At 44.1% G+C, this 23,470-nt stretch overlaps 1 protein-coding gene and 1 pseudogene across 1 annotated transcript; one reads left to right on the top strand and one right to left on the bottom strand.

Moving 5' to 3' along the window:
• Positions 1 to 969: 969 nt before the first annotated feature.
• Positions 970 to 4,927, bottom strand: LOC100281493 (N6-adenosine-methyltransferase MT-A70-like protein). The gene is made up of 7 exons (NM_001154411.2): positions 3,826 to 4,927; positions 3,452 to 3,550; positions 2,804 to 2,887; positions 2,365 to 2,714; positions 1,795 to 2,011; positions 1,540 to 1,619; positions 970 to 1,442 (listed from the first exon to the last, which is right to left on the bottom strand). Exons 1-7 carry the CDS (start codon positions 4,915 to 4,917, stop codon positions 1,250 to 1,252), a joined length of 2,115 nt encoding a protein of 704 aa, NP_001147883.1. The 5' UTR covers positions 4,918 to 4,927; the 3' UTR covers positions 970 to 1,249.
• Positions 4,928 to 10,151: 5,224 nt separating this feature from the next.
• On the top strand, positions 10,152 to 20,924 carry LOC109939864 (pentatricopeptide repeat-containing protein At2g36240-like; annotated as a pseudogene).
• Positions 20,925 to 23,470: the final 2,546 nt, after the last annotated feature.

The following is a 23,470-nucleotide window of genomic DNA, read 5'->3' as shown; positions in this document are numbered from 1 at the left end:
GCCATCTTTAGAGTGACCATATGAATCAACTGCTGAAGACGGTCTTAATAAAACACAGACAAATCAACAGGCTAAAGGTCTGAACATCTTGTGCGACCTTAAAACTAAATTAGCCTAGAAATGAGACTTGTGCATCAACAACAATCTAATCTGAACCTTGAGGATGTCCTTCTGGATCATCGTGAAACGTGAATACATCTAATATTGCAGTTTCCAATTGCATGAGGCGCTTTAGATCTGCTTTATGAGAGCAATCAATCCAGGGAGAGAAGCATGAAGCAGAAATGTGCACCAGCATTTACACTTCCAATTCCAGATAATTTGGTACCCAAGTATCTTTTACTGGATGATCAGTTGACAGTTGTAAACATTAGGGAAGGAAAGAAACTGGAGACATTTCAGTAGAAAGAGCAATGACTAGAAGAGGTTGCCTACCTCATCAAAGAGAACAATCAGCAGCATTGTATATCGTTTCACAAAGACCATAACAGATAGAGAAGCTTTGGTTTTAGCCTTAAGGTTTTTTCTTCGTTTTTCTGGTCCTCTGCTGGCCGTGGTTCTGATGATGCTACCGCATCATAGCGAGCTGATGGTGCCCATCCATCATGTTCTACATGACAGATTGTAATGTCAGTTTTAGTTTGACCTAAAGCATATATAATTGATTGAGATTACTGAGAGTCAACAAGATAAACGAAGAAGAATGAACATTTTTGTGGGTCTGGCACACCACATAGGTATCCGGTTTAAACAAGTTCAGTTCTAGATGATTTTACATGGGTTGAAATTGAAGGATCTGTTTTTCTGGTTTTCTAAGTTTGGGACCCAAATAACATAATGTGCCAAGTTTAAGGACCACTTATGCATTTTATTTGTGCATCTAAAATCCACCACACATAAGCTGCTTTTCCAAATCTAGCAGGACCACTGCGTGCACCACATTAACCAATTGCCCAGCAAGGAATAAAATTATTGCCCCCAGAAAAGAGAAGCAGATTTCTTTTCAATTTTTTGGATATACAGATGCACTTGGAATTTCGAAAATAAGACAAGATGGGCCCTGATTACATTGGCGGCAATATTTGCTGGGGCTGTTACAGTGCAATTTCTTTCACATGATATACTGAAACAATCCTCAGTAGCCAAACACAAACTGAGCTGCCTAATTTTACAACAGGGGTAACGCGATGAAACCTATATGATCAGTAGTGGGTCCTGACACGATAACTCGCAAGTAAGTTTGCTAGCATCAGGCGGGCCTCTCGCCACCATCTAGCGCAGCAACCTTCTGTGAACTACTTTGGTCAACATCCATTGGCGTGCTTGTCCTGGGAGGTGATGGTGGCTGGACCTCAACATCAGGGTAAGCAGCTTTGTACCTTGCTCTCAACCCTTGATCAACAAGCCTTACTCCATTTAATTGGTTACCCAGTGAAAGCCATCTGCCCAGGAGAAAAAGGTAAGTTCAAATATAATGGTGTCCATCTGCTTAGAATGAAACAGAAAACTTAGCCAACAGAGGCATGAATTAGTACGCACCCAGCTTGTGTATTATGCATCCTTGCAAACAGTTCCAACTTCCTTGTCCTTGGGCTAATTCGTTCTAGCATTGCGTACATCTGCACAAGACAGAATTGAAACATCAATCCTGTTCTTGAATGGAACATTTCAAAAGACAATAAAATCTTAGGTTTTCAGTTTTGCATTGGGATGTGCAATTTTGTTGGAGGAAAGGAAAGCATCAAACGATGTTTTTTGCAAGCAACATATAGTAGCTAAATACAAAATTAATACCTCATCAGGTTTTCTGCTTGTTTCACGGACTTCAGCAACAATAACATCGGTATCTATGTTCCTGTTCACTAAAGGGTTTCCTTTTATTCCAACAAGACAATGTTCTTTGCTGTGATTCAACCAATGGCCAGTGCGACCAGTTCGAATGATACGTTGAAGTTGATTGGTCTTCACCCAAATAATTTCTTCAACACGCTTGTAACCCCAGAGCTCCAGACTGAGAATTGAAAAAAAGGACACAGTGAATAGATTAAAGATATCTTGTTTCCAAATGCAGAAGACATCTAGACTCTAGAGGGCATTGGTCTTAAAAAAGATCAGAAGGGGAATTAAAAAAATAAAGACGTGCTGTAATAAAGTGCACACCAAAGAGTAAAGGATCATTTTTAAAAGTTGTAATGAATCTGGTGAATATAGCACATATCAAATACATTAAGTAACTAGTATAGGTTTTTATGAAGCATGGAATCAAAACCCTTCAACGGCCATTGAGATCTTGTTGGAGAAAACATATTGTTAGTTGTTACAGTAAAGACAAAAAAAATTAAGGTTTTAAAACAGAAAACTTACCATTCTCGCCCAAGCTCCATGGCACGACCAGTGACCCATAAAAAAATCAAACCATCAGTTTGCAGAGTTGGAACATTAAGCGTCCTCATTTCATCATCAGCCATTGTGCCATATGGTAGCTCCATATGAATATCCCAAGGGGGGTCAGCCATAATTACTCCAAATTGTCCTAAGATGTCCATCCTGAAGTTCCGAATGTCACAGTTTATCCATTGCGATTCTCCAAGCTCTATTTCTGAACAATATTCAGCTCTCTGGGGCTTTATTTGCCTAGGTGGTGCAATGGCACCTGCCATCATTTGAGGTACATCTGGCGTTTGATCAAGCTCGTAGTGGACATACTTGCAAGTCTGGATATTGTACAACATATTACATATGTAAGATAGAAAAGATAAACAGATCACAGACATTATATCAAAAGAAAGAACACTATGGTCACCTTTGTGTGACGGCATGTGTCTAGGAAAGAACAATCTCCTAGATTTGTATCAGTATGTGGAGCTATAATACGCCGAAAGTGGACCTGCTCATAGTGAAACAGAATTACATAAAAAATAAACAGTGATACCTAAAAATCATGGAAGAAGGATCCAAAAATTCAATGAATCATATGAATATAGCTGAGAAAATTATATCATGTGATATTAAAATGATAGATTTCTAAACAAAGCAGAGCCTTATTTTTGCAGGTTATAGTTGCATGTTATGTGAAAATAATTGCACTTAGGTTTGCACAAAATATCAGTAGTTGTCTTTCAAAGTTTCCAAATAATTTGCAAATAAAAATACATAACATATTCCTCCTCACATTGACTTAGATAAACAAATGGAACTGAGATTTTGTCCTTGCCAGTTTGATCTCATTTAAAAAAAACTAAAAGGAAGCAGTAAAGGTAAAGGATAGTTATGCATGTTATGATAACTTGTAAAGATTCTAACTTTGCCATAAAAACTTGTGGTTAAGCTTAATGTCAATGGACAAACTGATTTCTTATAAAAGTGATGGCATTCAATGTGGTGTGTGTTTTTTTTCCTAAAAGAAGAGAAATTACCAATGCAGGGAACCAAGAAGAACATTAACACTGACCTTATCACAGGCCACAAAAGAACCTGTTTGGCGTCGGCAATCTTCTTTAGTTAAGTTGGTACAATATTCCTTCAGCTGGGAGCCACCCTTTGTTTTAAACTGAAAGGAAAAACCCAAAGGTGATAAAAAATGATAATCAAAAGGTCAAAAGTATACCAATACCAACAATATAAATATAAAGTAAAAAGGTAGTTTTAATGTGTTAGACGCAGAGGCTATATTTTTGGGAGTTAGCAACGGCCAGGTGCTGACAATGGAAGCACCAAACCTGAAAAATAAAGTTGCCTAGTCTTTCACACTAAGCCGTCATGTAGTTACCAGTGGCAGCTCCAACAACTCGGTTAAAAACATCACAGGGTGAAGAAAGAACAAACCTTTGCAGCGACTGCAGTCTCCTTAGCTGTAGGCCGGTGAATGAGATCCAGCAGCTCCTCTCCAGTCTTTGTATTCTGCTTCTCTCTATACGTCTTCTTGTTTAGCAGCAGTTCAAGGTCCTTAAGATCATCTTCCTCTGTCCTCAGCTTCAGCTGTGTGGAACTCGGCACCGGACCACCACCCATTGGGATAACTGCCCCTGGTGCCATGAATGGTCGCTGCAGCGGCATCAAACCTGGCGGAATTCTTGGCATTGTCATGCCCCTGGGACGTGGGAACATCGGTGGCATTGGGTTACCCCACATATCCGACTGCTGCAGTGGCGGAGGCCTTGGTATGATGTTAGTATCAGTATCGAGGGGAACCACCTGTGGAGTTGGTGGAGGTTGGATTTGGAGCACAGAAGCGGATTCTGGTAGCTCTTTGAGGAGTTTGCTCCGGTCGATGGCCCAGACCATAGTCATCTGCTTGCCCCCAATGAAGGCCTCCTCGATCTGCAAGCCGCCGCTGTCTTCTGCGATGCGACGGAGGGCAAGAGCAACAGCAGCGGGGGCGGAGCCCCCAAGCTCCGCGGCGAGGTCGGCCAGAGCAGCGCGCTCGGCCTCGCTGGCAGACGACGTTTCGGACTGCAGGCGGCGCGCGAGCGCGGCGGCATCGATCTCGGCAAAGGGGACGAGCTCGAGGAGACAGACGGCAACCATGGTACGAACGGCGTGGATGCCACCACTGGTTCCCGCACACCGGGCGGCGGCGGAAGCTGGGGAGGACCCCGGCGAGGTCTTGAGGCGTGTGGAGCGGGCCGGGCCGGGGAGGGCGCGGCGGTGCTGGGGCTTAAGGTTGGGGTTCTGCACGTGGACGCTGGCGTTGGGGTACAGCGTGGGGACGAAGGGGCGGCCGTTGAAGGCGGCGATGAGGCGGAGCGATTGTTCGAGGGATGGAACCAGGTCGGGGACGAGGTGCTGCAGGGAGCCGATGAGGTCGAGCTGCGCCTCACGGCGGGTGGAAATGGACTCCTCCAGTGTCCGGCACTGCTCGCGCATGATCGCAAGATCGTCGCCGCCGCCGGGGGCGGAGTCGGTCTGCGCTTCCATGGCCGTATGCGACGAGATCGATGAGGGTTTTGGATCGATCAAGCTAGTGGTTGCGGGCTTCCGGCAAGTTGGGGTCCGCGAAGGAAGGGGAAGGTAAACCCCACGGGCTAGGTGTGATGAGCTTAATTCGGCCCAGTTTTGCAGTCCAGATTGAAAATCTTCGAGCAACGAGATGGAATGGGACCTTCTCTTGGCAGGTAAGGTCTAAGTAGAGATCTCAATGGGGACCCGATACCCGCTAACTTGTGGGGAATTCCTCTATTAGGGTACGGGTATGGAACAAAAATTATCGTCATGGGTATGGATATGGGACAAAATCCCCACCCATTGGGTAAACGGGTATGGGTAGCAATAATCTGAACCTGATTACCTATGAGTATTTCATACGTGTACGGTCTACACCTGTCATGTTTGTATGAATGAGTTGAGACCGAGCCGAATACCAAGCCCAGCACGGCACAACACCAGGCCTCAGGTCCTAGCCCAACAAAGCAACATAGCAAGGAAACTAGCAGACTAGAAAAAACAAAACCCTAAAATAACCAGCCATAAGCTATGTCCTATCCAGCCGGCCAACCGCCGCACGCCTGGACAGTTGCACTAGCACTGCACACTGGCGACTTCACCAACGATGAAGAGCACCACCGACTGATAGGAGCCTAGCATGACGGTGACGACTATGGATTCTCAGGCACCAACGAACTCAGATGGTGACCAAGGAAGGTGAGCAGACTCCATTTCTTCATTTCTTCTATCGGTCCTGGAGTACTGATTTCTTTTTTTGATGGATGAATAAATGGATCATGGTTCATGGATGAGTGCTTGCCGACGTGGTAATGTCTGAAATCTAGATAGTATGTGCTAGCTGTTAGTACCTAGTTATCCCTTAATTGAGGATGTGGACCCATTGGGGACCCGAAACCCAAATGGGGATGGGTATGGGATGAGTTTTGCACCCATGATGGGTATGAGGATGGGTATGGGGATGGATCAAACATGATAGAGATGGGTCTGAGATGCTATAACCCAATGGGGAATTCCCCATTGACATCTCTAGGTCTAAGGCTATAGTTTATCCATCATATCTATATTTAAACTTTACTCTGCAAACATTGTAAAATAGTGTTTTGGGTGACACGGTCTAACTCAATCTCTGCAACATTCGGTGGTCCTTCTCTTCGTCGGTGATCGTGTGTTACAACAGCGCAGACTTATAATTGATACAAATAAAAAATAAATTTACTACAAAAGTGAATATATGGTCCATGTATAATATATTAAACTAATAAAAACAAATATTACACTTTATTTTATTCAAAAACTCAGGAAATATATAAGTTGAAAAGGAGCTCGACACCCTTTTGTATAGCTCGCTCGGTCACCCACCCCCTTTAGCCAGAGAGATGGTACTATATAGGAGTGATGTGCTACGTGTTGGGCTTGACTAATTACTCGCGACCCATCTACGGTGTAAGTGTAACGATCTATTGATAGACGAGAAGCAAGGAAGAGAAGCAGATCTATACGCTTTGCACGTCACACACGACACACGAAAGTCGTGCTTTAAAGGAGTAAAGATGAAAGGGAAATATGCTAGATAGCTATTTCTATCTGTTTTGGTGATTAATTGTCCAACACACCACCTTTGCTAACTAGTTTGATATGAGTATGAGCACAACTTCATTTGAAGGCAATTTGAAGGCACTAAGTCCAATGAGAAAAACTAGAGGCTAGAAAGTGCAACTTGTGATAAAACAATAAGAACATAAGGTTCGAGTGTTTGAATAAGTTGCATATGCCTAATACTACGTTTCTAGCACTTTACTTTGATCTCTAACTCAATTTTGTGAGAAAAGTGCAATTTAGACTTAGATTGTGTTAAATAGGAAGACATAAATGCAACTTGGAGTAAAATGGTAAATCTGTCAGGTTTGCACCCTTAGACATGTTGAATATGTCCATTACAATGTTTCTAACACTTGTATTTGGTCTCTACCTCATTTTGTAGAGAAAAGTACATCTTGGACTTGATTTGGCTCAAATCGGGAAGCCTGATGAAAATGAGAAAGATGTGAGTTTCCCACGCTTAGTCAATTGAATTATGCTATAATTATGTTTGTCTAAGTCGTAGAAAAGCTCCCAAGTATAGTCAAAAAAGATTGATGAACTTGGGCTCAAAAGAGCCTAAGTTGTGTTGGTTTAGGCCTCCGGACCAAGTCTGTGAGGGGGATGACTTAGCTGCTAGGCGGCCTAGCGCACCGCACCATGTGGGTGTGCATCAGACCACCCATACAGATGAACAGTGAGGCCTCAGGAATTTATTTATTTTTAATTCACTGGATCGTCAGACCGTCATTGTTCATAGTCTGGTGGCACGTTGAACAGTCTCCAACGGTCAGACTTTGACGTGCGTTGGCGAGCCAACAGCCTGCTAACACAACGCTTGGTCCTATGGCGCACCGGACTGGTCCGATGCCAGCTAACGAAGGAAGGTGCTCAATCAGATCCTGGACTAGGGGCACATGGACTCGGTCTGGTGGTGCACCGGACCGGTACGGTGCGCCCGTAGTCAGCCAGTTTTTGCAAGGAAGGAGCAACAACTATAGGGACATTTGGGGCTGTAAAAAGACCCCATGGCAACCTCCTTCAACACCCAAGCACTCCAAGAGCAAACATAACTCTGACACTTTTTCATGATGTTGTTTTGTGATTCTAGTGGGATCCGAGCGTAGGCTTGAGCTAATTTTTGAGACATTTGTGTTTGTGCTCTTATGATATTCATTTTAGGGTTATGTTGTTGTGTTTTCTCTTGTGTGTGTACTCTCTCCCTTTATTGTGCTCAAGATTGCAACTCTGAATCGTGTACGTCTACAAGAGACTCCAATTTGTGGAGATTCTGGGATTGATATTGATAAGAAAGAACTGTTGCACTCAAGTTTGATCTTTGGATCACCTGAGAGGGGTTGAGTGTAAGCCTTATCTATTGGGACACTACAACGTGAAGTAGGCAAACATTTTAGACTTGACCGAACCACGGGAAAAATTGCCTTTGTCTTCTCTTCATTTACTTTCTTGTGATTTTCTCTCTTCCTTAGTCCTCTCTATTCACTTTTGATATTGCTCTTAGTTTAATTTACATCTTGAAAGGGCAATCAAGGAAAGAGAATTTTTCTCTCTTCTTCTCGACTCCAACTTAATTTATTTTGTTGGGATACGATCCCTGGTCCTTAGAGCCCATGGCCCATCAGTCAACGAGCACATTAGGGAAAGGTGAAAGGGAATTAGGCTTACACCTATTTTCCTAATTGATTTTGGTGGTTGAATTGCCCAACACAAATAATTGGACTAACTAGTTTGTTCTAGTCTATAAGTTATACAGGTGCCAAAGGTTCACACTTAGCCAATAAAAAGACCAAGAAATGGGTTCAACAAAGAGAGCAAGGGATAACCGAAGGCTGCCCTGGTCTGGCGCATCGGACTGTCCGGTGTGCCACCGGACAGTGTCCGGTGCACCAGGGGACTTCAAGCCAAACTTCGCACCTTCGGGAATTCGCAGAGGCGCTTCGCTATAATTCACCGGACATGTCCGGTGCACATCGGACAGTGTCCGGTGCTCCAGAGGAGAGCGACTCTGAACTCGCCAGCTTCGGGAATCTGCTCCGCTATAATTCATCGGACATGTCCGGTGAGCCAGCGGAGCAACGGCTACTTCGCGCCAACGATCGACTACAACGCATTAAATGCGCGCCAGCGCGCGCAGAGGAGCAGAGCACGCGCGGGTGGCACACCGGACAGTCTACAGGACTTGTCCGGTGCACCACCGGACAGCCAGGCGGGCCCACATGACAGAGCTCCAACGTTCGGAACCCAAAGGCCTGGTGACGTGGCTGGCGCACCGGACAGTGTCCGGTGGCGCACTGGACTGTCCAGTGCGCCATGCGACAGCAGCCTCCACCAAACGGCTAGTTTGGTGGTTGGGGTTATAAATACCCCCAACCACCCCACATTCAAATCATCCAAGTTTTCCACCTTCCAACCACTTACAAGAGCTAGGCATTCAATACAAGACACACCCAAGTGATCAAATCCTCTCCCAATTCCACAAAAGCTTTAGTGTTAAGTGAGAGTGATTTGTTGTGTTCTTTTGAGCTCTTGCGCTTGGATTGCTTTCTTTCTCATTCTTTCTTGAGATCAAACTCACTTGTAATTGAGGCAAGAGACACCAATCGTGTGGTGATCCTTGTGGGAACTTTGTGTTCCAAGTGATTGAGAAGAAAAGCTCACTCGGTCCGAGGGATCGTTTGAGAGAGGGAAAGGGTTGAAAGAGACCCGGTCTTTGTGACCACCTCAACGGGGAGTAGGTTTGCAAGAACCGAACCTCGGTAAAACAAATCCGCGTGTCACACTCTTCATTCGCTTGCGATTTGTTTTGCGCCCTCTCTCTCGGACTCGTTTCTATTTCTAACGCTAACTCGGCTTGTAGTTGTGATTAATTTTGTGAATTTCAGTTTCGCCCTATTCACCCCCCCTCTAGGCTACTTTGAATTGGTATCAGAGCCCGGTGCTTCATTAGAGCCTAACCGCTCGAAGTGATGTCGGGAGATCACGCCAGGAAGGAGATGGAGACCGGCGACAAGCCCACTACAAGCCATGGGAAGGCTTCATCGGGAGAGTCCCGCAACAAGGGGAAGGGGAAGGAGAAGAAAGCCTCTTCCCACAAGTCGCATCGGAGTGGCGACAAGAAAAAGAAGATGAGGAAGGTGGTCTACTACGAGACCGATACGTCATCACCTTCCACCTCCGGCTCCGACGCGCCCTCCGTAACTTCTAAGCGCCATGAGCGCAAAAAGTTTAGTAAGATCCCCCTACGCTATCCTCGCATTCCTAAACATACTCCATTACTTTCTGTTCCATTAGGCAAACCGCCAACCTTTGACGGTGAAGATTATGCTAGGTCACTACAAGAAACTGATAAATGTTCGTGGGTTTTGTTAAGAACGTAGGTACCCACGTTCTTACATTAGTTAAGTTCATGGGTTTTTTTAAGAACGTGGGTACCCACGTTCTAAAATTAAGTTCATGGGCCCTAGCCAAAACCGTCGAACTTAACCTATTAGGAACGTGGGTACCCACGTTCTTAATTTAAGTTCATGGGCCACGTAGAAACCGTCGAACTTAACCCAAACTAAATCCCTAGCGACCCACACATCTCTCTTCTATGATTCTATCCCTCCCCCGCGCGCCGCCGGTCCCCGCTCCTCCCCCGCGCGCCGCCTAATCCGCTCCCGGTGCTCCCCACCGCTCACGCTTCCTCCCCCGCCTCTCTCTTTCGTCTCCTCCGCCGAGCCCGCCACCACCCCCAACTCGCGACGCTCGACCTCCACATCCTGCTGGCCGCCGCAGACGCGTCCTCCACTTTCCGACCCGACCACAGCCTCACGTCCCTCGTCGCCGCCCGCCTCACGGCTTCCCGCCGCCTCCCTTCGCTCCAGCGCCTCCTGGAGCTCGTCCTCACCCGCCCCTGCCCCTATGCCGACGACTCCATCTTTGCATGCCCCGAGCTCCTCCCCACCTTCCGCAAGGCCATCGTCGCCTTCGCCGCTTCCGGTGACATCTCCTCTGCATCGCATGCCCTCGCCTCTCTCCGACGCGTCGCTGACTCCCCACTACCTGTCGAGTTCTACAACATCATCCTCCAAGCTCTCTCCCACCTCCGTCGCCACGACGATGCCATTCGCTTCTACAGCGAAATGACCTCCGTCTACCGCGTCGCTCCGGATGTCCACACCTTCAACATATTCTTCAGTAGCTCATGCCGAGTGGAAGGCGTAGACGCCGCCATGCGGTGGTTTGGTGAGATGCAGCGCCGTGCGTGGGTTCATCAGAGAAGGTAGGTATAAGGAGGGAACAAAGGTGGCACGCGAGATGCTTGAGCTTGGGGTTGGGCTGTCCGTTGCGTCCATGGAGATTTTGTTCGGTGGATTGTGCCGTGGTAGCAAGGCTCTAGAGGCGGCTGAGCTGTTTGTTGAGTTTTTGGGGGATGGGGTGGTGCCAGAAGGGTTTGATTGCTTTGAACTCGTTGAGGCTCTTTGCCGTGGTGGGAAGGTGGACAGAGCAGTGGAAGTAATAAACATTGTTGGGACTATGCTTCGTCGCCGAAGGTCTTATGGAAAGAAGTGGTCCTCGGCTGAAGCTGTTTGTACAAGATAGCCGAAGGTTCCTCTTTGTAAAGCTTCGGTATCGCAAACCGACTTAAAGATAGAATGACCTTTTAGTCCATAAAGGTCTGAGTCAATGTTGTAAGCTTTTATAAGGGGCATATTTGTAATTTCTCACAGGCTGCGTCCTGTGCCTATAAATAGTGAACAGCATTCCGTTACTGTTCACGCTTTTTCGAGCAATTGCAATCGCATCTGTCGGAATCCAACCTTTTGCCAAGGCAGAGGTATTATTGTATCCAGTAACTCAATATATTAAGTAAATATAATGTGATTCATATATGTTTTATTTATCCCTCTTATACCTTTTATTTTATGTTATCTTATAACTTCTGCTGAAATTTTATTACGAAGATTTAAGCTTCGTAATTATGCTCTTATCAGCCTTCGTCCAAGAACATTATTCTCAAGAGAATAATATTTCATGGACGAAGGACGTTGACATCTAACACTTTATGTTGCCTTGTTCTTAATTCATAGCATTTGAGAACAAGTCCCCAACATTGGCGCCCACCTCCGGTGAACTCACCTCCACTTTTTGAGCTGATGGCTTTGTTCAATGATCGAGTTGGAGCTGCTTCGGACTCGAAGCTGGTGCTCCCGATTACAGGTGGTTCGTCCTCAGAGCCAGCCAATAAGAAGCAGAAAAAGGAAGCACAGAGAAGGGTACAGCATGTTGGGGTGCAAGGACCCTTCATCAAGTCAAGATGGTCTCACATTCCTATTACCTTCTCCCAAGAGGACCTTCAGCTCAAAGATTACCCACACAACGATGCCATGGTTATCTCTTGTGTTATCAAAGGATTTCTGGTCCACAATGTCTTGGTTGACACAGGCAGTGCAGCTGACATCATATTTGCTAAGGCCTTCAGACAAATGCAAGAGCCAGAAGATAAGATTCATGATGCTACACATCCTCTCTGTGGCTTCGGAGGAAGACAGATTGTAGCACTGGGAAAGATCACTATGTCAGTGACCTTCGGATTCATCAATAACACTAGAACTGAGCAAATTGTGTTTGACATTGTTGACATGGAATACCCTTATAATGCAATTATTGGTCGTGGTACCCTCAATGCCTTCGAAGCAATCCTTCACCCTGCCTATCTTTGCATGAAGATACCTTCGGATCAAGGACCCATCGCTATTCATGGAAGCCAGGAAGCTGCCAGAAGGGCCGAAGGAAACTGGACTGATTCAAAAGCAATCCATAACATAGATGGAGCTGAAGCTTGCGAACAATACAAATTCAGAAGGGAGAAAGCAGCTTCAGCAGATCAGCCGAAGCCCATGCTCTTATGTGAGGATGTAGCAGAGCAGAAGGTGCTGTTGGGCTCTCAGTTATCCGAAGCACAAGAAAAAACCTTGATAAGGTTCTTGTTTAACAACAAAGATGTTTTTGCATGGTCAGCCAATGATCTCTGCGGAGTTAATAGGGATGTTATTGAGCATTCGCTCAATGTCGATCCATCCTTCAGACCCAGAAAGCAAAGGCTTCGGAAAATGTCAGATGATAAGGCCGAAGGTGCTCGTAACGAAGTCAAAAGACTCCTCAGTGCAGGAGTTATCAGAGAAGTAAAGTATCCAGAATGGCTAGCCAATACTGTTATGGTAAAAAAGGCCAATGGCAAGTGGCGAATGTGTATCGATTTTACAGATCTTAACAAGGCTTGTCCGAAGGATGAATTCCCATTGCCAAGGATAGACTCTTTAGTTGATGCAGCAGCTTCTTCAGAGCTCATGAGTTTGTTAGACTGTTATTCAGGCTATCATCAAATCTGGATGAAGAAGGAAGATGAGCCGAAGACTAGCTTCATAACTCCAAGTGGCACGTATTGCTATCTTCGAATGCCTGAGGGGCTCAAAAACGCTGGAGGAAGTTTTAGCAGAATGACTGCGAAGGTCCTTCAGTCTCAAATAGGCAGAAATGTGCTAACTTATGTTGATGACATCATTGTAAAAAGCACGAAACAGGAGAATCATATTGCTGATTTGCAGGAGACCTTCGCCAAATTCAGACAAGCTGGCTTAAAATTGAATCCAGAAAAATGTGTTTTTGGAGTAAAAAAGGGGAAATTTCTTGGATGTTTGGTTTCAACAAAGGGAATCGAAGCTAATCCAAGTAAAATTGAAGCTATACTTCGGATGGAGCCACCAACTACAAAGAAAGGGGCCCAAAGATTGACAGGAAGATTGGCATCTCTTAATAGATTCATATCCAGATCAGCAGAGAGAAACTTACCATTCTTCGAAGTGCTGAAGTCAGCCGAAGTCTTTCAATGGGGACCAATCCAGCAGAAGGCCTTCGAAGAGCTGAAGCAGTATTTAATAGATCTAACAACAATGACTCCACCAATGCCAGGGGCTCCTTTGTTATTATATGTGGCAGCTTTGCACTCAGCGGTAAGTGCAGCGCTTGTCCAGGAGAAGCTTGATGGCCAAGTTAAAAAGCAGGTTCCAGTGTATTTTGTATCTGAAGTTCTTAGTATATCAAAGAAAAACTATACAGAATTGGAGAAGGTGTTGTATGCTGTTTTGATGGCATCCAGGAAGCTTCGGCACTACTTTCAAGCATATAATATTGTTGTTCCTTCTTCACAGCCGTTGAAGGACATTATGAGAAATAGAGAAGCTACTGGAAGGATTGGAAAATGGGCTGCAGAGCTCAATGAATTCTGTATTGAATATGTTCATAGATCTTCGATTCAGTCCCAGGCATTAGCAGATTTCATTGCTGACTGGACGCCAGGGGCTCAGGAGGAAGAAACAAATAAAGATGCCGAGGCATGGACAGTGTTTTGTGATGGATCTTGGGGAACCTTCGGAGCGGGAGCGGCTGCTGTGTTGGTTTCAACTTCCAAGGTTAAAACTTGTTATGCGGCAAAGCTTGATTTTAGTTGCACAAATAACATTGCCGAGTACGAAGCCTTGCTTTTAGGTCTTCGGAAGTTAAAGGCAATGGGAATAAGAAGGGCCATACTTAAAACTGATTCCCAGGTTGCTTCGGGTCATATTGACAAGAGTTGCAAGGCTAAGGATCCGAAGCTTGAAAAATATCTGGATATAGTTCGAAGAGTTGAAGCTTCCTTCGAAGGGTTTTCTGTCAAAAATATTCCTCGAGGACAAAATGAGCATGCTGATTTGCTAGCTAAGTCAGCAGCACAGGGGCTGCCCTTACCTTCGGATGTGTTCTTTGAAACAATAAAAGCACCTTCGGTGGAACTTCTTGAGAGAGCAGTCCTCAACATATCTCCTGTTTACAGTGAAGATTGGAGAACTGAGATCATCTCTTACCTACAGGGTAAATTTCTTTCAGATGACGAAGCTTATAACAGGAGGATAGAGGCAAGAGCTCGTCCATATGTCATGATAGAAGGAGAGCTGTACAAGCATGGAGTTTGTGCTCCGCTACTCAAGTGTTTATCCAGAACCGAAGGTATTGAGCTAATGAAAGAAATACATGCAGGCCTCTGCGGATCTCACATTGGATCCAGGCCATTACTTGGAAAAAATTTTCGCCAAGGATTTTATTGGCCGAAGGCGGCTTCGGATGCAGCGGAATTAGTTCAAAAGTGCGAAGGTTGTCAGAAATGTGCACGAGATCAAAAACAACCTTCGACCCTAACACAACTCATACAACCCATTTGGCCATTGCAAAGGTGGGGCCTTGACTTGTTAGGTCCGTTACCACCAGCCCAAGGGAACCTAAGATATGTTGTAGTGGCGGTGGAATATTTTTCTAAATGGATTGAGGCAAAGCCTTTAGCTACAATAACTTCGGCCACCGTCCAAAAGTTTTTCTGGCAGAATATTGTTTGTCGTTTCGGGGTACCAAAGGCTATTACTGTGGATAATGGAACACAGTTTGACTCCGAAGCTTTTAGGGATTTCTGTGATCAAATTGGTACGAAGATCCATTTTGCATCAGTCAGACATCCGGAGTCAAATGGACTCGTTGAAAGAGCCAATGGCATTATAATGACAGGAATAATGAAGTCAATTTTCAATCAACCAAGGGGAAAGTGGCCAGATCAGTTAACCAAAGTGGTGTGGAGCCATAATACAACAACATCAAGGTCTACCGGCTTTACCCCATTCAAGTTATTATTTGGTGACGAAGCAATAACTCCAGAAGAAGCTAAAACCGGATCAATAAGGGTAATAGCTTCGGCAGCATCAGGTTCCGAAGCTGACTATTCTGTGGAAAAAGATGCTTTAGAAGGGATCAGGTTGCAAGCCGTGGAAAACATCAACAAATATCAAGCAGAAACAATTAAATGGCGAGATAGAAAGGTTCGGCTAAAGAATATTGGGCCAGGACACTTGGTGCTTCGGAGAGTGGCCAACCCAGAAACAGTGGGCAAGTTACAGTTGAAATGGGATGGACCTTTCTTAGTAGCATCTTCGTCAAGACCCGGTTCATACAGATTGAAGGATATGGACGGCAACGACATTCCTAGATCTTGGAATGCGGATGAGCTTCGGCGATATTATGTATAATTCGATGTAATTTTTCATATTTTTTATTTTTCTTTCATGGCACCCTTTTCCTTTCCGAAGGGGGAGAAAGGTTTTTAATGGGGCCATCACGTGTAATTTCCTTTCTTAGTTTTATAAGAGCAAAATCCCCCAAGGAATGTAAATGTAAAAGCTGAGAACGCACCATCGAGTGCCAAAAAGTAAAGGCGAAGAAGCTCCAAAGTCGTTCCTAAAGGAATGCAGAGCTTACAGCGAAAAGTCAACGCTGATTCCGCCAAAAGTAAAGGCGAAGAAGCTCCAAAGTCGTTCCTAAAGGAATGCAGAGCTTACAGCGAAAAGTCAACGCTGATTCCGCCAAAAGTAAAGGCGAAGAAGCTCCAAAGTCGTTCCCAAGGGAATGCAGAGCTTAGGTGTGATTGTTTTTAACGAAAATAATGGTTATGAATATGACTTCGGATACGTGTTTGGCCATGCATTTGCACATCACATTACATCATAGCATTTGCATTCATAAACATTCATCTAGGCATAAGTAGGATAATCATCTTCATGGCATAAATGGTTGCTTCGGCAAAAAGAGGAAAAAGAAGGGGAAGAAAGAGCTTCGTGCACAGAAAAGAGAGCTTCGGAAGAAGGGAAAATGTTGTTTTCTATGCTTCGCTGCGTACGAAAAGAAGGGAAGGTGTTTTTTCGCCGACGGCTCAAAAAAGAAAATTTCGTCCACATCAAAGCATTTCCTATACATCAATGGGAGGGTAAGGATATATAATAAGGTATGAACAGAATTCATTAAAGACAAGTTTTAGTTACATTTACAAATGTTATCTCAAAAGTTTCTCAAGCATTGTCTACAGTCTACTATCTAATCTCCAAGGAGCTTCGGCTTCGGCGTCATTCTTGATCTTCGGCTTCAGCTTCGTCATTCTACATGAATAAGATCGTTGTAAGTCAAAATCAAGCTTACAGGAAAAGGTAAACACAAGGTAGGGTTTCTTACTGGTTCAAGGTGGCTACGAGCTTCGTCTCCAGCCTTTTCTCGCCCACCTTTTGTCCATATCATTTTTATAAATCTATTCGAGATACTTCGGGCGAGATCAGGAATGTCATCCAGGATTGATGGTGACAAAGTGAAATTTGGCCTATTCACGATCTTTCCATGATCGCAGCCAGCCTTCAGGAAAGCCGCAGGAGTGCCTCGAGAAGCCACCCAGGCACAGAAGTCACCATGCCCAGCTATGACTTCGTCGAGCTCGTCAATCTCCCCCTCAATATGTTCGAAGGTTTTCGGTAGATCTTCAGCTGAGGGGGTAAATTTTTCACTGCTGGCTCCAACTGAGTAAAAAATCTTTCTTAATCGCTGAATGCATCTGTTGCTGAATTCCAAGCATTTTTCTTGAAGACTTGTCAGTAGTTTTCTCAAATCTGAATTCTGTTGAGCTTCGGCTTCAAGTTTTGCATTAAGATTTTGTTTTTCTTGTTCGAACTGCTCAGACTGGCGGAGAAGCTTCGTGTTCAGTTCTGTTATTTTTGCTTCAGCTTCCGCCAATAAACCTTCGGTTGCCTGAAGCTCAAAGTTCTTTTTCTCGAAAGCATCTGATTGCTCCTTTATTTTGCTTTCCAAATTTTCAATTATGACTTCGTGCTTTTTATCTTCAAAATCTTGTTGCATTTGCAAGGCTTTGCTCAACAGCATGCTCTGCACGAAAACAACCTTCGTCAGACATGTTTTCGTTTTTACAAACAATAAAAGTTAAGGGAAAAGCAGTTCACCTTGAAGTTGGAATAAAATAAGCTACCAACGACATGTTGTCGTCGGTAGCGGCTGATGTCCGTTTCTAGCTTCGGAAAGCCGATACTCTTGGACAGAGTACTGATAATTTTGGCTCCGGTCTGATCTCGAATACAATCTAATTTTTCATCATCAACGCCTCCGAAGAGGAGCGCCCCAGGCTTGTATCCGCATGATTTGGCGTACTCTCTAAGCTCTTCTATTTCCCCTTTTGATAGTTGTTCTCCGACTAAATTCTGGAACATGAAGGTTTCGTCCTCCGAAGCTTCATCGGCAATTTCTTTCCCTTTCGCCGACGCTACGGTCGCGGCCTCTTTGGCGGCGGTGGTAGCTTCTTCTGCAGCCATGTCTAGCAGTATTTGGTCAATATGTTCAATTGCGCTCTCCAGGTTCAGATCTTCAGCTGAGGCAGCTTCGGCGGCTGCGGCCTCCGAAGGTGTAATTTCAATATTTGTTCCTTCCGCAGCCGCTGGTGTTTTTTGAGCTGAGGCTCTGGGCGGTGTCTTGTCAATAACTTCTGTCACACCGATCATCCTTTGTCTTTTTACTTTAGTTGTTTTCTTCATTCTTTCGGGCTCCTTTTCTTTCTGAAAAAATTTTGTCAGTTGAGGCCCTAGTGGACTTAGCTTCGCAGGCATGGATTCAGTCATTACCTTCAGAATTGCCTCCACATCAGTGGCAGAGGGTGATGCGGGGGATTTTTCTTCATCGGATATTTTTTGTTTCGGAGAAGATGCTTTCTTCTTCTTTGGAATCTTCTTCTTTGGTGTCTCTTCTTCATCTTTGTTTGAAGCTTCGGTCATCCTCTTCCTTTTCTGGCCTCCGGCATTTTTGTTTAAATTTTCATAGTCAGGGTATTCAAACCCCAGAGCGTCCAACACTCGGTTTAGTCTTCGCTTCGGACGGGTGCCGAAGGCCGCAGTCATCAATTGGTCTTCTTTTTTAGAATAATTGCCAAGTATTTCATTGCACATTACTTCAATTGTATCTAACCACTCTTGGCAGGGTGTTTTGAAGTACTTTTTAAACTTGAAATAGTAGGGTAAACGTATAAGTTCACCTTCTTTCTTCTTCCCCTTTAGTTTCGGCATTTCCCATTCTTTCAAACTCGGAAAAACTTTAAAAGCCAAAAATTCCTGAACCAGGTCCCTTGTACCGATATGCTCTGCAATAATTCTGAATTCATCTATTGCTTGTTGTGTGGGACCTTCGGGTGTCATGTTGCAGCGAGGCCGGGTTTCTCTGAAGATCAGTTCCAGTGGACTTTGCACAAGCTTCTCTTTGTCGTCATCAACTTTGACATAGAACCACTCTGATTTCCAGCCTGCTGCCCATTTGCTTCGGTAGCTGATTACCGGAAATTTTGTGGTTTTCCGATAGGCGAAGTTGTAGCAACCAAAATTGTCGTGCAGCCCATCCTTTCCGGCCTTTGTCTGATAATGTAGCTCGTGGACCCGACAAAAGCTGTCTGCAAATGGTTCCACCGCTTGGCTTCGGAGTGCCCAGATATAAACGCTAAGCCTAACGATGGCGTTAGGGGTCAGCTGGTGAAAATAGATGCCGAATCTTTTTAGTACCTCCGCAATAATCCCATGTAGAGGGAATCTTAATCCAGCCTTTAGAAAGCTTTTGAAAATAACAATCTCATCCTTCTCCGGCTTCGGGGTAGTCTCTTCTCCCCCGAAGCGCAATAGTTTCTTCTGATTTTCAGTAAAAAAGCCCGACTTTACCATCTTGGACAGATCAGCCTTCGAAATAGTAGATTTCCCGAAGTCCAAGTGGCTGGGTTTGCTTGGCATGGCAATGCGATAATCATCTTCGGGATCAGTTTCCTCAATATCCTCTTCCTCTGCTTCAGCGATTGCTTGTTCTGCATCTTCACCAGGAATTTTTTCCGAAGTCATTAGCCCAGATCGTTGCATGGCTTCGGAAATGGGAACAGTCTCCGAAGCTTCAGTTTCCTCCCCCTCACGTTCAACCCTGGCGGTAGAGCGCACTCTGGCCATTTAATTATGAACTTGTGGAACTTTAATACTTTCTTCCTCCGAAGCAGGTTTCAAACAGGAGCTTCGTTCGATTCCGACAGACAAGCTTCGGCGACGGTTAAAAATTTTGGCAGCAAAACAGTGCAAATAGCAATGAATGCTGTGGTAACTTCACACCTACTCGTCTGTTTATATAGTGCTGCAGGTAAGAAGGCGAAGCGCCAGAATTTTTACACCAGGAGGACACCCGCTCGCACTCGCTGCGTAGTGGACCGCAGAGACCGAACAGTAACTCTGCAAGGTGGGGCCGCTACACGCTGGGAGATTGAATCGTTTCTCGACAACGAGCTAAGGGAAGGTGTTTTTTAGACCTTCGGCGCTCCGAAGCTTAAGAGACTTTTTTCATGGATCAAGCTCGTTACGAAAAACGATCTAGCACCGCGAAAGGGGCTACTGTTGGGACTATGCTTCGTCGCCGAAGGTCTTATGGAAAGAAGTGGTCCTCGGCTGAAGCTGTTTGTACAAGATAGCCGAAGGTTCCTCTTTGTAAAGCTTCGGTATCGCAAACCGACTTAAAGATAGAATGACCTTTTAGTCCATAAAGGTCTGAGTCAATGTTGTAAGCTTTTATAAGGGGCATATTTGTAATTTCTCACAGGCTGCGTCCTGTGCCTATAAATAGTGAACAGCATTCCGTTACTGTTCACGCTTTTTCGAGCAATTGCAATCGCATCTGTCGGAATCCAACCTTTTGCCAAGGAAGAGGTATTATTGTATCCAGTAACTCAATATATTAAGTAAATATAATGTGATTCATATATGTTTTATTTATCCCTCTTATACCTTTTATTTTATGTTATCTTATAACTTCTGCTGAAATTTTATTACGAAGATTTAAGCTTCATAATTATGCTCTTATCAGCCTTCGTCCAAGAACATTATTCTCAAGAGAATAATATTTCATGGACGAAGGACGTTGACATCTAACACTTTATGTTGCCTTGTTCTTAATTCATAGCATTTGAGAACAAGTCCCCAACAAACATGGTATTAGAGAGGAATACCAAATGTTGTCTCAGTGCACCTGATGGAGGCAGGGAAGCTGGATAAGGTTTACCGGTTGATGTGGAGAATGATTGATCAGGGGATTGTTCTGGATACAATTTCTTGTAACTGCATCTTTGAGGCGCTTTGCAAAGCTGGGAGGACAGCTGATGCCAACCAGCTAAGGGTGTTCGCTAAGGAGAAGGGTTTTGAGGCTGATGGTGAAACTTATTGTATGCTGGTGCAAGGATTTGGGAGGCAAGGGAAAAGAAAGGAAGGGAAGGCTGTGTTGGATGAAATGCTTGATTTAGGATTTATACCAAATATTGCCTCTTATAATAGGCTTCTTGGTGGCTTGCATAAGTGAAGATCTTTGTGGCTACAAGAGCACTTCTCAGGGCATATGAGAGCACTGGACTGAGTATTCCGCTGGATGAGGCTGGATGGAGATGCCTGATGAGCCAGTGGTGTACATAACTGCACAGATATAAGATGGAATGTTTGAAATGAGGTATTCTTTTGATTATTTGCTTCTATTGCACATAACATTATTTTATTCCACTGATGTGCATTCTTTTTGTGGTGTTGGCTCCACATATCTACAAAAAATTTATCATTGAAATTCCAAGCTTCCAATGTGGCATTTTCCATTTGTTCTTTAAATTAATGTATGAAAAAGTTCAATTGACACGAATGAATTTTGAAGGCCTATCTGTTTGGAAGCAAGGACTATTTATCATATTTTTGTGTGCATTTTTGGACATATTGACAAACCATTCATCATAAGGTGTGTATGATAGAAAATGTCTTATTCCATCAGTGATCTGTGTATGTTTTCTGGAAGGTGCTAATCAATTGTGCTTGCGTTCCAATATTTATTGGCCTAACTAGATAGCAACTAAGGTAGGACACTAGAGCCTGAATGACATCGTTTTACCGAACTATGTACCTCTGGCATCTTCTTATGCCTGGTGCCCACCACCCAAATACATGACTGCCTGATCTTCATAAACTAGGGATTTATGATATTTTCAATGCATTAGATCAAGAAAAGTAAGTGTCTTTCTATTGCTTAGGAACTTATGATACTATATTGTCTTTCTATCACTTTTCTTATGTGCAGCCTCTGAACATATTAAGTCCACCTAATGTGAGAGTTGGAGTCTTATTATACTGTTATGATATTTGGATAGTAGATATGACGCTAATATGTTGCACTAGGATTGCAGAAAGAGGAACTCAACTGCTACGGTGGGAGTGGGACTGCTTCCAATGTAGTCTTGCAGCCGTCACTGCGAAATGATCTAGGATGGGGGTGTTTGTGAAGTATTTGAGAAATGTTCTACACGAAAATAATTTATTGGCCTGCAGTGGACATTGGAAGAGAGACTTCCCAATTTTGTTTGGATTGAAAGATCTCTTGGATTGATCGGTCTAAGGTTGGTGCTTTTTGCCTATTTTAAAGCTGAGAATTTAAAGTGATGAATGTTTCATGAAAATTCTGTCATATTTCTATATATTAATTTATTGGCCTATGTCTATCCGCTAGCACAACGATGAGTTTTAGGAGCAGCCACAACAGGTTCGATTTCGACCATGCCGTCGCTGCCGACGGAGTGCCGCTGCCGTGGTGGGCAGGGTCGACCATGATGCTAAGCAGCCGCTAGCTCTGTTGTTAGAGGAGTGAGGACCACTGACGGGATGGCCACATCTAGGCTCCCCAGGGACCGCTGGACCTCTGGTGTTGCCGCTCAAGGCTTCTATGGCCCAGCAGTAGCCGCAGCCGGAGAGGGAGACAGCTGAGCCCCTCAACCTCTCCGTGGCTCGTCAAGGTCAGTATACGCTTCTGCTCGGGCTACTTTAATCTACTGAAAACATTTGGCTTCATGCATGTCACACATGTGTGAGGAACACACCATTAAAATTTAGATTGCAGTCATCTAGGTCTTCGAGTTCGAACATGAATGTATTTGTTTTGCTCTCCTTATCTGACATTTAGGGACTGTTCGATGCTCAAAAATATCTACACATTTATTTTGTTCGCAAACCCATGAAGGCACACTCTGTATGATGTATCATATTCTTTGGTATAATGTGTTGTTCATCTACCGCCCAGCTGATCTTAAGTAACTCAAACATAAAAAATTACTACTAGCAGCCAACACAGAAGATACCATATGCAACATCCAACGACTCTTACAAAGTACTCACTTCAATACAAAACATATTCATATATCCAAACAGCTCATAGTGAACTAACATTCAATGGATACCTGCAAGCAACATTAATCCAATTCTGGTAATGATGAAGAAATCATGAAGGTATATTTCTCTCCTCACTCTGAACATCCATTCCTGTCCCATTTATAAAATGCACATAGAAACATGTAACTTTGATGTTTGCCGTACATCTCATCTGAAGTGGACCCATATTGTATTGAGAAAAATGTATAAGCAGTCAATTCTACTGCTAGCCAGGTTCACTTCTGTTTACATTAAGGATGGCATACCATAACAAGATTACAATAATTGTTTCTGAATTCTAGATTTACAAAAAGAGGATATGTGTTTCCCCAATAGCCCTGTTGTAATTCAGTGACTATGAACCTATTTAATTGAGATAGTGACTATGAACCTATTTGAAATCAAACTACAGATTCAGCAAAAAAGTGACTATCAAACTATCTGAAATCAAACTACAGATTCAGCAAAAAAGTGAAAACAGCAAGTGATGCACACTAAAAACAGTTAGTGACTATGAACCTATTTAATTTCTAGCAAATGAAATGCTACATGGCTAGGCTTTGTGGGCTCAGTTTGTAGTTAGTGACCATGTACTCCATCTATCCATCCTCTAGTCTATGTGAGGACGTGAGGTAGATACTTTTTCTTTGTGTGCATCGACTCAGCCAGCCCATCGTCTCTTGTGATGCTCACCTCTGGTCCAGACCATGATCTTGTACCAGCTTGCATATATGTTTATTCAGTTGTTGTTTTGAACCCAGTTTGTAGTTAGTAACTGTATATGATTCCCTGCT

This window comes from Zea mays, chromosome 5 (assembly GCF_902167145.1).
Source record: "Zea mays cultivar B73 chromosome 5, Zm-B73-REFERENCE-NAM-5.0, whole genome shotgun sequence".
Lineage (NCBI taxonomy): Eukaryota > Viridiplantae > Streptophyta > Magnoliopsida > Poales > Poaceae > Zea > Zea mays.
This window is presented reverse-complemented; position numbering and strand designations above follow the sequence as displayed.